Here is a 16,187-nt window from a genome sequence, read left to right on the forward strand (position 1 = left end):
CATGTTACTTGCACTGTGTAGACAGATGGTCAGCAGAGCTTCTAGGAGTCTGATACCTTGAAGTGCCCACTCAGCCTCTTCTCTTAAAGAAGTCTTTATCCCTTCAAGATTGGCAACTGAAATAACTGAGGAGTGTTCCCTACTCAAAGAGCTGTCACAGGAGACAGAGTCAGGCACCAGCTGTTCCACACCAGCAAGACTGCCAGAATTATCAAGCTCCAATTGTGTCACCTCTCTGCTTTTAGCCAGCTGAACAGAATCGTCCTTGTTGAGAAGCTCAGTACGAGGACTCCCATGTGAACTTCTGCTGCTTTCACTCAATACTCTCTCCCTCTTTTCTTGCTCCTTTTCCTTAATTTTTCCAAGTTTCTGAATTATCAGAATTAGTAATCTATGGCATGCTTCAAAGCCTCCAAGTCTATGGAACTGTCTCTGGAAAACAGAACTATACAAATAGATGCAACGACACATGGACCAAATATCTGCAGCCCTATGAATATGTTCCAGTGAGGGCAAAGTAAGGCTTTCCAGTGACAGACATGGTAACTTGTGGCCTAATGGCTCACTAGCTGTACTATCATATCCTGACGTATCTTCAGAGTCATTAGCTGAATCCAGATCACCATCTGCTTCTTTACTCACGCATAAAAAAGCAACACAGAGGAACAGGTTTATTGTGTTGACATGAATGTCTTGGCTCACAAACTTTTTCTTTTTTGGGTAGGCCTCTTTCAAGCCAGCATAAAACTTGCTCAGGCTTTGAGGAATCTCTGAAACAGCATGCTGGCTACAAAGGGAAGCAGGTAAGTCAGATGTAGATTCCTTTTGTTCGCCATTCAGGCCTTCCAGTTCTGGCATTGCTTGGTCTTTCTGCTCATCACCAAGGCAGAGTATCAAAGTCTCCAACACTTTCAAAGAATGGCTTCTTAATGTATCTAAGTAATTTAACTCAATCATTTGACTCACTCCATTACAACTCAGAAACAAGTCTCTAATTACCCTGCAAGATAAAGCATAAAAGTTACCTTATAAATCAGCCACAAATTCATGTAGTTCACTAATTGCTGTAAATTACTGTAAATTGAAGAGAGGATGAACTTGTTCACTGTAGTCTAGAATCTCAAGTAAGCATCATTCAACTAGTAGTGGAAAATTCAACTTTTTTTGTAAGATATGATGAAAGAAATACCTCCCTTTAAAATCTAGACCACAAACATGTATGATGTTCAAAACATGAAAAGTGTTTAACTTTATTTATGACATTTGCTCTTTAGTGGTACTTCCCCCCCAGCTTTTTCTTAGCAACTGGAGCTAGTAAATACTTTTGTAAACTTCTCTGTTCTGGGATTTCACCAGAAAGCAGAGATTCCTTCTCAAAATTGAAGACATTTTCCTAGCTATATCTTCGTTGTATGGATGATGCATTTCAGATAGAATTCAGGAATACCTTTCAAGCACAACTTGTTGTGCAATTGTTATGCCAGCATGTCAATGTCAAAAAACTTCTTGTATATTTGTTTCCAAGTCTATTTTTCCTTTTTTTCTACTCCCCAAGTATTTACGCTAAGTTCATACAAAATTTGGAGTAAGGATCTGTAAGTTTTTTAGCATGCTACATTTGCTTTTAGACATCTACCTTATTTACCTCTCATCTCCTTCTCACAGGATCAGCTTTTACTCTAACCAAGTTACTCTAGAATCAAATCAATCATTTACTTGTATATTCCCATCTTTAAGCCAGTAAGAAAAAGGATATTTTAAACTCCTTTTTAAAATCTAAACTTAACTCCTCCTGCCTCTTTGCCACTAAGTGCACCTCCAAAAATTAATAGCTACTGATACAGTGTAGACTAGGATAGAAGTAAAATTGTATCAGACAATCCCTTTACATAAACTGGAATACTAGTCTAATCTTTGTAATTGTCTTGGATGACCCCCACTAAATTCATTTCAGGAGTCCAACAGAAATAAAATCAGAATCTTTCCTGGACAAAAGGACACATTCATATTCTAAAAAAACTTCCATATATTGTATTAAAACATTATGGCATCAATTCAACAATAAATAGAAAGTTACTATTTCATGCCTTGGAAGAATGTTGCGGTTTTGTGTTCTGAGATTGGTTTGCTTTTGTTTCTCAACTATGTTAAAATGAACAGGATTTTGTAAATTAGAAAATAGTTATTTCAGGACAGGTAAACATCAAGACTTATTTTGAAAGATGGTATAGTAACCATTCTAGAAGGAAAAGGGAAACAGAAAACTAAGTAGTCTAATTCCCACAGAAAAATGACATATCAGTCTGTTCAACATTCCTGACTAATTTTAGCATGTGGAATGAAGAGGCAGAGAGCATGTCACATTGGACAAAGATTTTTATTGGTTTCTACACACTTTGTCTTATTAAAGACCATAATTCATGAGTAGAGCACCCTCACTTTCTGTGCTTTATGGATCTAGGCATATATCTTATATTACTCAAGCATTTACCTTGTTGCCACCTGCAATATCCAAACACTGCCTAGAGTCCAAATAAAATTTATGTTCTGATCAGTAACAAATATACAAAGCTATGTACATAATTAGCATGCTTTCCAATAATAAACAGAAAATCAACCAACCTGGATTTAAGCAAAACGGGGAGCATCTGCAAATAAACCTGAAGTACTTCAGAAGGCAAATCCTGGCTATGGTAACTGCATGTGTGTTTATCAGCTGTACTTAGTCCAAGTTCTTGTTGAGCATGGCAAGCTAGCTCAACTCCTCTCTGAAGCACGGGATTATAGATACAGTTATATAGTTTCCACTGGACCACTACATTTCCCTTTTGAATTAAGTGGCAAATATGGCTTGCAATCTGTGTGCCACGTAGCTTGTCTTCTTCAAAAACAATGTCCTGATAAGCCTCCAATGCATGCCATCTCAACAACATATCTTCAGATCCAGTGCTAGGCAGAATTCCCTGAACTCTGCAAGAGGAACTAGATGCAAGACTAGCATCACTAGAGTTGCCCTGCAAGGCATCTTCCAGCTGAGCGAGTTGATCACAGTCAACAGTACATATATTGCATGATGCCTGTATAATTTTTTGAGATACTTCTGCTCCACCCAGTTGATCCAATATAAACTTGTTAAGGATGTTCAGTATGTGCTGCTGAAAGTTTTTTAATATTGGTGACTTGGAAGCATGGAGCAGTGGGACAATGACAGACTTTGGATCCATACAACAACATATCCCTACATTATGTACACCCGAGAGAATCTCAACACAGGTACTGCTCAAAGAAACTCGTTGCAACAAGTGCAAACACTGGTGTGCACAAACAGCAATGCAACAGCATCTCTCAGGATAATGAACTTCTCCATCAGAAATTTCAAAAGGGTTTTTGGAAGTTTGGTTTTTAAAAGCAGATACAGAGAGCCCAGAGAGATCTCTGTGGTGATTCATGAAGTGCGAGTACTCACATCGTCTGTGCCGCTTTCTTGTACACATTGATTGATGGAGCTGCTCTGATTTCACTTTTTTGACAGTGCTGATTATTTTCATGATACTGTTGATTAGAGTTTTCAGATGCTCTGAGGCTTCCCCAGGTACTCCCTCATTCTTTATACAGAGCCATTCCATTTGAAGCACTGTTATTTCAAATAGCTTAAATCCCTGATGCTGTATGAACTCATGAACCAGATCTATAGCTTGGCTAAAGTAGAATGGATTGGAGGCTGCACTTTGTAGGCAACAGATCAAAATCTGCAAGGCGCCTTTTATAACCTCAGGTAGAAGCAAGGTTCTGTGACGATATCTAGAAAATATGTAGTCATCCTGAACTGGCTGTTGTAGTGTTTTCTCATAACCTGGAGAAAAAGGACCAGGTTGCTTTTCCAAGGAAATTCTGATTTTTAATGCTGCTTTAAGTAAGTCTGTTAAATTTTTTCGTAAATTGTCAGGCATTGTTTCTGTATTGCTAATGTCTAAAGCCATAAGATGCAGCACTGTTCGAAAGAGCATCCTTTGGATCAGAGCCACAGGTTCTTCCGTCCACCCTGCAGAAACTACTTCATTTTCTCTGTTACTACTTACATTGCAACAGTCTCCAAATCCTGATAAGAACTCTGTTAATGTGGGCACCACACTGGCTGAAAGAGCAGAGCTGTGATTCAAAGTAATATCAAATTTACACACTTTCTCTAAGAGAGACAGTAAGACATGGCATAAGTCAAAAGGTGAGTTATCCTTGTTGCTCTCAGAAGTTCCTGCAGCTGGCTCATTCAAAGTCTCTGGGTTTAGCTCATGTGCTGGAATAATTTTGCTGGAATTTTCTATGTTAGGGGCATTGGTATTAGAATTTGGTACCACTTCCACAGGTAGGCGATCACTTCTATCTACAAGGTAGCTGTCCCTAACAGGATATGTTAAAAAAGGCTGCAGTAACTGGGAGTGTCTGTGTTTTGTTATTACAGTAGTCTTTTCATCAGAATTTCCTTCGGAATCTGAAGTGGACAGCTGAGATCTTCTTGCATCTCGCACAGAGTAACGATGGGTGGTTTTGCGCAGACGTCCACTTTTTCGAGATCGAAGATTTAGCTTTACAGAAGTCTGAAGAGATGAATGAATGCTTCCATCTAAGTTTAGTTTTTCCTGAGTAGATTTCACAGAACTTGTATTATTCTCTTTGGTCAGGCATATGTCTACTGTGAAGGGTATATTAAAATCTGTTGGAAAAAAGACAACAAAAGAACATTTAGGAAACATTATAATACGTAAAGCATTTTTCCTAATTCTATAGTTAAATACTTCCAGATCAAAAACATGAAACAAATTTATATCTTAATAAGTCATGGTTTTGCATATACCTATGTCAGACATTTTTAATATAAAACAGGCAGCAACAACTCATGTTTAGGAGTCATACTAGGTATTTTCGAAGCCTAGACAAATTAGTTTATTTCCCACCTAGGGTTAGACAAAAATGTGCTAGAGGGTTTCCTAAAACTTTTTGTTGGCACAACAATTCCATTCTCAAAAAGAAGCATACTAGTGGTAATAAAAAAAATATATTTCTCTACTTAGAAACAGTGCAGATCGTCAAGTATACAGACTTTACTTCAGTATTACTTATTCCAAATACAAGAAGCAGAAATAAAAGTAGGAAATTTTAAATAGTCAAGGACAAGAGGGAGATGGAAAGGAATAATGTTTAGGATGCTGAATATTCCTACAAAAGCCAAGACAAAAAAACCCCAACTTTCAAGTACACAGTATAAAATAGCAAATATGAAATTTAAATCTGATTCAATGGACAAGAAGATTTTTAAGAATAAAATGCGAGTACTACCGGTTCATTTGTATCAGTAAACTCAAACTATCAAAAAAGTAAGCAGAGAAACAACTCCGTATGTGCTTGGATTAAGTCCAATGTTATTTTTCAGTAGTGACAGAACCGTAACTGGATGCTTTGGGCAGTAAAATGACTAGCATAAAACAACTGCAAGCATCCATCATCCAGTAAATTCAGTATTTAGAAAAATGTGATAGCTAACAATAACAGCCCCCAGCCCCCCAAAACCCTAGAATCCCACCTAATAGCTATAAAACATCTGAAATCAAGCTGAAAGAAAAGATGCTTCCATGTGCAAGCCTTGTTGTTTCAAAAATCATAGTTGTGATACATAAGAAACATCATCTGCTTTAAAGGCAGGAAATTAACCAGGAGTACTTTACCAAATGAAGGATATTCCCTGCACAGAAAGAAAAAACCTGCCTAATACCAGAGGATTTGTTTCAGTCAAGGAAAAAAAAAAATACTTAGTGAACAACTGGATACATCATGTTTACTGTATCAATGGGAAGAGAAGGTAATTTGTAGAGTAGAAACTTAACATTATGCAATGTATAAACCACAACATCTTAAAACCTATTTACACAACAGCATTTTAAACTAACCCTGGAAAAGCCACTAAGCTCTTGTAGGATAACCAAAACATTTCTTTAATTCCATCATGCTTACAGGAGCATGAGAGAATGATGCAACTGAGAAAGCAGGAAAACTTATTATATAAAAGCTCTATGCAACTGGCACTCCAAGTCTACAAACATTAACAAAAGCCTCAGTTTGCAGGAGTTACCAACAGCAAAAAACACTGGGAGAGCTTCAGATAAGAATCCTTAGGAACTCCCTCAAGCAGTCAGGTAACTTTATTTATTTCATTCTCTTTGCTTCATCCTCTGGGAGGGAAAAGAATGCCTCAGACAAATGCAAGATCCCAAATGAAAAAAACCAAAATCACTGACATTTCCTTGTTCAGTTTTTCCACAGAGTTCAATTCATATAATCCTTTTCATTTCTTTAATTCACTTTAAACTGACTCTTTGACAGTTGAACCCTTGTGATTTGATTGCTCAATTAGCATATCAGTTTGACACAGAACATGACGTTTTCTAAAGAATCAAGCCTAGTTCTGTTCATAGTCATCTAGTCATCATTATTCCTTTTTTTCAGGGCCTGACTTCCTGATAACACCACACTTCTTTCATATTCTCTTATCCACTGCTTGGCTTTAAGCTTATTCTCTATTTCCAATTTCTTCAATTTCACAAGAAAAAGTTTGTCTCATCCTGTCTTTAGTGTCAGCAGGTATCACGTTTTTGTTTTTAAAAAAAAAAAAAATCAGTATGTTTTTCCTTTCTACTCATCATGAAACCCTTTGCATTAGAAATATCATATACTCTTTCAAATCTCTTTTCCCCCCAAATCACATGAAAAGAAGAAAAATCTCAACATCGAGCTCAGCTACACAGTAACATAAGCATTACCTTTCACATTGATCAAAAGCCTTTACCTTCTCTGCATTATTTTTATCTTCCTTGAATGCTGATAGGACACTGGTATTTTTTAACTTAAATTCTCTGCAGAATCCACATCTTCATTCCATGTTAGAGCATATGTACTACAATGGGCTACTCTTTGGTAGAGAGTCCTGAACTCTGTAGTAATGCACAAACTACTTCCTTTAGGTGCTTAATACTGTAAATGATAAAACATACCTATTGCTTTTTCTTCTTGAACAGGGATTTTCCACACCAATGGCAGAAGTGACAGAAGGAGGGTCAGAAGTTCTTCTCGACATGTCAGTTCCTATGTTAGGAACAAAATAAAAAGTAAGATCTTGTACTTTTAAAAAAATAGATTAACCTTCTTTATTTTACCAAGCTATTCAGTTCCTGTCTCTCTGCTGTTTTAAGCACTGAAAAAATGACCTAACTGCTGAGTGCTATAATCATTAACTAGAGCCAGTCAGAAAGCATCCAAGATATTTATTACACCTCTGCAATTGTTTCTATACAAAGCTCTTCTAATCCCTCTTGTTGAAAGAACTTCTTAAAGAAATGAGAAAAATCAAAGGCACAGAACTTGTTGATTTAATCAAAACCAACATGAAGCCCAAGATGAGTTTGAAATTTCTTCTGAAAATGCAGCTTCGAAGAACTTTATTTTGAAAGTTTCTACTTTCTCCAAAGTGACATTCTTAAGCAACTGAAAAAAGGCTTACATTTATAACTGATCTTATTGACTTCTAACACAAAGGCAAAATTTTATGAGAGGAAAGAGAGAAGGTTACTCAATTTAGAAAAACCCTTAAACATAATAACCAGTAAAAATCTTTGCTCCTTTTGGGATTCTAACACTTATACACTAAGAATTTCAATGCAGAGAAGAATCAGAGAAGGCACAGAATTCAACCAACTCCTTTATGGAGTGCTTTGCAGCAAAATCAGAATGATTTCAGCTCTAAAGGTCAAAAATTTCAAAAACAAAAAGCAGATTTGAGCATTTTGGCACTTGGTATCATTCAGGGACATGCAATTGAAGCAACACCCTTCTCCAAAAATCTCAAGGTAACAATGAAATGTAAGTGTATGGAGATAAGCAACTTCAATAGTTTTTTTATATATAAATATATAAATAACAAATATATACAGTTATATATATAGTAATAGAGATAGCTCTACAGCTATTTCTCTATATATGTAATAGCTGTATTTTTCTGATAAGGCTATTAATTTAAATGAAAATTTAAAAACAAAATCTAAAACTATTGATACAGTACAATTAAGACCTGAAAACAAAGCTTTTTCAAAGTCATTCTCCCAACTCTCTTCTACTACTAGGGTATTCTCAGTAAGACAAATTAATTGGGAGTGGGAATGAGCAATGCAGCATTCCAAGCATAATAATGAGGCTGGAAAAAGGCAAAATACTAACTTCAAATTTCAGTGGTACACTTCAAAAAAATTTACTTTCCTCATTTCTCCCTGCCTTTAAAAAAACCCTCAGGAAATACTTGCTGAATTGCAGATGCTACAAGCTTTTTTTTCCCCTTCTAATTCAGAAATGGGTTTTTATTGGAGGGGAGGCACATGGAATCCCCCAATTCCTTCTTACATGAAAGCCAGCTGTTTTTCCAACAGCTCTGGTCCTGAAGCATCTATTAACAGCAACTATGTAGAACTCAAGTGACATCTAAAAACCCACAGTTATACATAACTGTAGTCTTGTGGATTTGCTGTTTAGACAGTGCACCTACCAAAAGCCAGAACCAAAACAGAAGATCAAACTGTAGTCTTAGCACAAGTCACCCCATGAAGGAAAATCAAACATACAAGATGAATTTGACCAGCAATAACAGCTGACTCCACTTAAGAAAAGGGTTGAATAAACTCAACAAGGATTCACTTGGTTCATTATGTTTAAATACTGGGATCTGCAGTTTCAAAGCACATCTCAGCCAAGCAATTGCTTAGTATCTATCCCACAGTGTTGAAGAGGAAGGAAAGGAGAAAGACAACAAAGAAATGGACATCTGGAGCTACAGGGACATGTGCTAGACTTTCTATATAAAAAATAGTATGAACTGATCATGTCTTCTAAAATACTTTCTCTTTTGAGCTGAAGCTACAATATATTTACTTTATATTATGTCCAAGACCAAGTTACTTAAAGAAAAAAATATGTCTCATGGCCCAAAAAAAAAAAATAAAGAAAATAAAAGGAGTATATTTTAATTTTATTTTACTGCCTTAAACCAGGAGTACCTTCTCAAATTAAAAACCGTCAGTTTGTACTGCAGTAATAAACACTCATTTCTCTTGAAACTTATAATCTATTTCTTCTTTCTACCCAGCTACTGCACTTGAGCTTTACACATGCCTTTTTGATGGTTGCTAAACATTTGACTATCAGCTGGCAAATAGGTATATGATTACCTAATTTTTCTTTTTCTGTTCCTGCTGAAGGACAGAATATTACTGCAACATATCTTTTTGAACTTATGGTCTTTCCAATTAACTCGTGCACTCTTCCATAAGAAGGAAGGAAAACCAGCACCAAGAACAACATAAACCAGACAAATCCACACAATCAAAGCTGAATATAAAAATTACAACCAGTTAAGAAAAGCTACTACCTGATCAATAGTTGAGTTCAGAGTGGTAAGCAAAATAAACCCACGGCCTTGAACTAAGTATTGTCCCAGTGCTGCCATATGAGTTTCCTCTTCTTCATCTTCCCTGGCTTCTGTCCTCTGTACCACTGCATTGCACAGTCTGTTGACATCAGACAAGAATTCCCGTGCCAGTGAGTTACTGGCACTGCTCATGTCTGAGCTGTAAGTAGAGGAAAGTACAGAAATTAACTCCATCAGAAAACACATTCCTTATGGAAAAAAGACTGGGGGAAAGAAGGGAGCATTTCTTCCCTGTATCTCACTCCCTCCAAAGACAGTGTCTGTAGAACTGAGGAGTCAATATACCAATGTAGGGTGGAAGGGAATGGAAAGAACGAAATTAAAGAATTTATTTCAGTGAAACTTTAGATAACAGCCCATGACCCCAAACACTGACTTTATAAGCCTATCAAGTAAAAGCCCATGGCAGAGCATTCCCTCCTACTGCACAAATGAAAGCTAATGACTTCGTTCCAGCTCTTCTTGTCAGCACTAGTCTACGGAGAAACATTTAAATCAAACAAGACAAGAAATGTAAGACTCAGCTGTATAAATCTCAAGAGGATCATTGAAGAAAGCAAAACAAAATAAGAATCAGTGATGTCAGCTATGGAAACAAGGTCATTTAATATTTGGAAGGTTAGCTCAGTTGGGTAGAGCATGATGCTAGTAATGCCAAGGTTGTGGGTTTGATCCCTGTATGGGCCATCCACTTAAGAGTTGGACTTCATAATCCATGTGGGTCCCTTCCAACTCAGAATATTCTGTGATCTGTGAATCCACATAAACCCCACTTAGTGAATGCTAAATAAGACCTTGAAAGCCAAAGCAAGTTCATTTGCACTAATAGTATAGAAAGTTCCTTTTAGTAGCAAAACTGCAAACACTTATACATACAATAACATTCATTATGGAAGTAACAGAAACGTTCTTACCAGAATCACTCTGCCAGCTTAGCACATTTATCTTCTATCTGGGAAAAAAAAGCAAATGTGTTCTGGAAATATCACTCTTGGTTCACCTGTTTTTAAAAACAGAAAAATATATCATGATTAATATGCACTTCGTTTTTAAAAACTCATTTTATGATAGTTATTTGAAGTTTATGAAGAGTTCTTGATGGTTTTTTTTTAGCTTTAAATCTCTAGTTTTCACTTTTAGCTTATGCTTGCGCACAACAGATATTCTATTATAGAGAAAATAATTGGGCATATGAGAAGTTAACATAATAAAATTCATTAAGTTTTAAAACGTAAAATGAGCTAGGTATGCAAGTTTAAATAGTTTCCCTCTAGAAAGAGTATGAATTAGTGATTACTACATGCATACATAATATTTGAAGAACTTGCAGCTCTAGGTGCAAGTGATAGATAGTAGGAGAAAGTGAATTACGCAGTCAGGTGGTGATGTAAATGCATTTTAAGTCTGTCCTGACAGATTACCAATCTTTATTACATTAAGCACTGGGAAAGATGTAGTTAATAAAAATTGGAAATTACCAATGACAAACTTATCAACTGGAAATTTATCATTCGGAATACAAAGGGTATTCCTTTTGTAACCAAGAAAAGCCTCAAAAACATTCAACTACAAAGGTCTCTAGGTAAGCACTCAGAAGACATTTATTATATCCACCAAAACAGATGGGGACAGGAAAAGAAGAAAAAAGACTAAAATTTTAGTATTCTCAGATGGCAAGTAAATAAGAACTTCAACTTTAAATTACATGAAAGACTTCCTTAAGAAGAAAAACACCATAGGTTCCCCAGGCAAGCTCCTAATAATAGTCCTCCCTTTGAGTGCTAGGAAACATGTTTCATCCACAGCCTCACAAAAAAACAACTTATTGTCTCAGCTAATATTCAAAATTTATTGAAATAGTTTAAGCAGCTAGTGGTTCTGCAGTTGCACCAGACTACTAGAAGATGTAGAAATATGCTGTCCATCATGTTTTAGTGTCCTTCCAGTTGAAGCTTCAGTCTCCAGGTTTCCTGCATTGCTTGCATTATTACATGGATTTAACATACATTACCATATTCTATCAAAAGGGTGGATTCCCAACATCAGTAGTAAGATAAAGTATTATTTTTTAGTCTTTAATGCAAAGATATTAAGCATGTCTTCTTAACACAATAATTCCTTACCCATTCTGTGTTAATTTAAGATGCTCTCATTTTACAGTACAGAAAAAAAATTGTTAAGAAATACCATACTGGATAATGAAGGACTTCTTTTAGAAGGACTTGTTTCAACAAGTGCTAGCTAGTTCTCAGTTGTACCTATTTCTTCCTCTGCAATTAAGTTCTGAAACAGACTGACAGCACAAAGGTGTCTTTGGAAACAGTTTGTGATATAACCTCATTATTCAACCCACCTTGAAGCTAGAGACAAAGAACAATACAAGGAGAACAGAATTAATTAAGAAGCTTCCAAAAAAAGCTGCCTATGGACAGACAACCTTCTTCCCTTTTGTATTTGCTTCCTGACAAGTGATTTTAGCACTTAAAGAACATTATTTTTAAAGATGAACTCAGTGAACAACTTGCCCTGCTGACGATGTAGCACAGTACACACTCTGCAGAGGTGGGAGGGGCTGGTTGGTTGGTCTGATTTTTGATTTTATTTTTTTTTAACCCACCCCACTCTAAGGTGTCAGCTTGCTCGTCACCCTTCTGTTGTAGATTGTGATATGCTGACACTACACCCTACACAGCATAGGATTTCATCTCCAAGAAAGTATGCCAGGCAACTTGTTTTAAGTAGGATCCACTCTACTGCAGCATTTTTCTTTTGTTTCAAGTGACACCTCTTTAACTGCTGTGGTGCCTGGCAATATGGAAGCTGATGCTACACAACCCCCTGTACTTTAAACTTCAGAGATGTTACTTTAACAAGGGAAAAATCCCAAAACCTAAATATCACATACAAACTAAGCCATATGAGAGCAGAAAGAAACCTACTAGAATGCTGTGTACAGTTCCAATGGGATGTTTACAGTGTTATAGTTCTGGAATACACTGTGTGTCAGGGCTTTACATAGCCAGCCCTAAAAAACCCCCAAAAACCAAAATATCACATTCTTAAATTCCATTTCACTCACTAGAAGTTTATCATCATATTTCATAAAAATCACCTCTACTACATAGTATTTATTTATAAAAGGAAAAAAAAAACACAAATCAAAACAGCCATGAATGATCTGACATTCTCCTATAATCTGCCCTTTTCATGCCCATCCTTCCATCATCCTCATAATTCAACCTGTATCACATCTGTCCTCTGGCCTCTTCCTCCACCAACTCTCAAAGGAGTTATTTTCTGTTTGCAGTTGTGGTGGAAATCAATTTCCTGCACCTGAAACTTGTATTTTCTCTGAACTTCTTTCCATTTTAATGAAGTTGCTCATCAACTGAGCATCTTAAAGCGTAAGGCTGCCTTGTACTTACTTCAGTGGGCTTCAAAAGAACTTAATTTTAAGATAAATTTAGCAATCTTGAATACTGAATCAATTATATAGTAAATTTATACAGTGCTAATGATTAATGGTATTATCTCTAATGTCAGTACAATTTGTGGAAAGAAGAAAATACAACAAAAGCTTAGGGTCAGAATTAATTTTCCATATATAAGAGTGAACTAGGCCTTTCCTTGATTATGTTTTCAGCAATGCATTTTCCAGAAAGGCTTGGAATAACCACTAATATGATAAAAAGTAGAAAGTACTAATTTGTTACAGCAACATCGTAATAAAGTACAGTACTAAGTCAAATGAAGTCAAAATCCCATGATGCTAGTTCATTTCTTTCAGTAACTGTTGTCCAACAGCTGCAGTGGGACTAAAGGAAAGGCAAAGCATTTGATGGTCTCCATTTGATAAACAGCCCTAACTAGTGCTCTAATAAACCTACTTCTCCACAACTTTTTTCTTTTAAGTTTTTCTTTAATATTAATTTCATAGTCTTAGCAGAAAAAGCAACTCCTTAAACCACCTCTATTTTTTGTGAAGTACACACCAATAAGTATCTTCAAATTGCTCATTAATAGTTACATGACTCTAAAATAGGCATGCTACTGAGCGCTGTTCATACAGCTGCACTGTCAGGCTTGACTGTCCAACTAAAACAAGGTGATAATGTACCTAAGAAGGCATGCACAGCACATAAAAGCCACCTGCAAGCTTTAATTTCCCGTAAGTCACTATGTTATCTTCAATAAAGCAGTCTTGTCTACCAGGTTAAAGGAATATCTTACTGCACTAAAGGAGTGATAGCCAGTTTCGTAAGAAAAATAAACTTACAAGAAGCTGTTCTACAGATGATGTAAAGAGAAGTGGAGACTATATAGCTACATGAAGTGGTAATTTATTTACCTTCCCTAGTTTTCTGTTTCAGGTAAGAGATAAACATTGGCCAGGCTTGGTACGGCTACAAGTCCTTTTAAGTACAAACTGTAATGAAGTTGCATTTTTAGTAGGTAATAAAATTAACACTTAAAAAACTCCTTCAGTTTCTATAAGATAAGGTACAACCAAGTTCTTTATTGCCTCCAGTTCAAAACTTGTAGCCCTTTCACTTGTTGCCTAGAAAAAAGTATATGGGAATACAAGTCACCACTGGCCAACAAATGCTACATTTATTTCACACAGTATTTATTTCATTTAGCAAATACTTGTCCCAGCCCCTTACCTTGTACTTAATATTTATGCTCTGGAGAACATGCTTGTTACCTCTTCAAGGATTTTAACATTAATATAGTTATATCAACCATTATTTAATCAGATTAACTTTGGGGTTAAACTTTCAATTTAAGCTCAAGCTTCTCTAAGAGGAGGACACATGCATAAGGAAGAGCACCAGCATGTTGTTATTAACAGTAAGACACTCCACCTTCTGCAATTGTAGCACAGACTGTCAGGTTTATTGCAGAAACTAAGTTTATCTTGTTAGTAACAGACATCAGTTTTGATTGTCTGTTTAAAGAAATTTGTTAACAATATGACTAACGATTAAATCCTCTGTGCAAACTGGGGAGGAAAAGAAAGCAGAGCCTGAGAGAGTGCAATAGAGAAATATGTATGGCCTGGAACAAGATGGGAGCCATAGTGTTGCCTTGAGGTCTGTACTTGGTGGAAAAATGCAAGTAAAGGCTCAAAATCACCAAAATCAGCATTCTTCCTTTTCTGTTCTTTTGATATGATTCAAAACTTAACACAAGCTGGAAACAAATACCCAGCTGATATTGCCAAAACAGGTTACACAGCAGGAGCAACACACAAGACCTAAAGAAAACAGCAACCTGCAATTCAAGCAGAGCATCTCAAAGCTTGAGATGCTTTGATGCCTTGCTTTACTGATGCAAGGCAATTGGCCAAAAGCATAGCTTACAAAACACAGGGAACATTTACTAATCATCCAGCAATTCAGATAGTCAGACATATGCAAACAAGAGCAAAAACAAGACACTTCAAGTTTGGTTCATTCTGAAAACAGACAACACTCCAGCTCTGCAGATCTCCTACTTTATATTTTCCGCCACTTTCTGCTCTGTCCTCTGCTATTATTTATTAACTATTTGGGGTTACGGAAGCAGTAAACCTAGTAAAACATACTAAAGCAGTGTTTCTCCAGCCATGACACTGCACATGAAAAACAACCTCTTAACATACAGAATTTATTGTAAGATTGCAGGTACTTATCGATTTTCTTGGCTCAGTTCTACTGGTACCAAATCCTTTCATCAAGGGGTTCAGTAAGAAGCTTTTAGCCTTCTGTGTAATGCACTAGATAAATATTATTTCCAAACAAGTCAGAATCTCTTTACCTAGAATAAAGAAAAAAGCGAAAGCCAAAGATGCTTGGTATGTTTGGATGCATAACACATGCTATGTCCTTTTAACTAGCCAGGGAAGAGTGTCAACTTCACAAGACAGTAAACAAGTATTATTTTAATGAATACCGAAAAGTACGTTGAGATCTCCAGAGCAATGATGCTTCAGTATATACAAGTGTGTTTATGTCTGCATAATCTTACTGAAGCCACTTTTATGTATTAACTCCAATCTCACCTAAATGGGATGTTTGTCTTGCAACACCTGAAGTTTGAGAGTCCTGCTCCTGCAAGTATCTTAAGCCTTCTATAAGTATATGGTCTGCTTATGTTCTGCTCCCTTGGTATTAAAATTTAATCTATGAAGTTCAGTGCTTATACAACCTGAGAATCAGAAAATTTCTACCTCTAAGTGGAAGTGAAAGCATTATATCTTACACTGGAAAAAAAAAAAAAGACAAAGGAATTATCTGTGCATACTGAAAAACCCAATCCTTAAAGAAATACTGATTTTCATATTGTGTACAGTTAGGAACATTGTGACCTGGATGGCTAAACTAGCCATTCCTGATGTAGAATAGGAACGCCAAGATAAAAAAACAAATAAGATTAGACAAATAATATGCCAGGTTTGGCCAAATAAAAGGAACAAGGTGCTTCCCAAAATACCTATCATACATAGATAGATATAGATATAAAATCAAGTTAGCAAAGCTTTAATTAGCAAACACACCCAAGGCTACAGGCACTTAGTGGCAAAGTGGCATTATAGCAGGTACAGGCAGGTCACCTTCCCAGTTTCAGAGCTGTCATCTTTCTGGATCAAGACCCAAATCTGTGGTGTAACACACAGTGAGAA

The 16,187-nt window shown here is 36.3% G+C and overlaps 1 protein-coding gene across 1 annotated transcript in view; it reads right to left on the bottom strand.

Moving 5' to 3' along the window:
* LYST (lysosomal trafficking regulator) overlaps positions 1 to 16,187 on the bottom strand; it is an 80,709-nt gene that overhangs the window by 54,337 nt on the left and 10,185 nt on the right. The window contains exons 2-6 of the mRNA XM_017817443.1: positions 10,438 to 10,523; positions 9,464 to 9,662; positions 7,044 to 7,134; positions 2,623 to 4,711; positions 7 to 1,000 (exon numbers count right to left, since the gene is read on the bottom strand). Of these exons, the coding sequence (XP_017672932.1) occupies positions 7 to 1,000; positions 2,623 to 4,711; positions 7,044 to 7,134; positions 9,464 to 9,655 (3,366 nt within the window). The 5' untranslated portion in view covers positions 9,656 to 9,662; positions 10,438 to 10,523. The remainder of the gene's footprint in view (positions 1 to 6; positions 1,001 to 2,622; positions 4,712 to 7,043; positions 7,135 to 9,463; positions 9,663 to 10,437; positions 10,524 to 16,187) is intronic.

Source organism: Lepidothrix coronata, unplaced genomic scaffold (assembly GCF_001604755.1).
Source record: "Lepidothrix coronata isolate B3197 unplaced genomic scaffold, Lepidothrix_coronata-1.0 Scaffold61, whole genome shotgun sequence".
NCBI classification, from domain to species: Eukaryota; Metazoa; Chordata; class Aves; order Passeriformes; family Pipridae; genus Lepidothrix; species Lepidothrix coronata.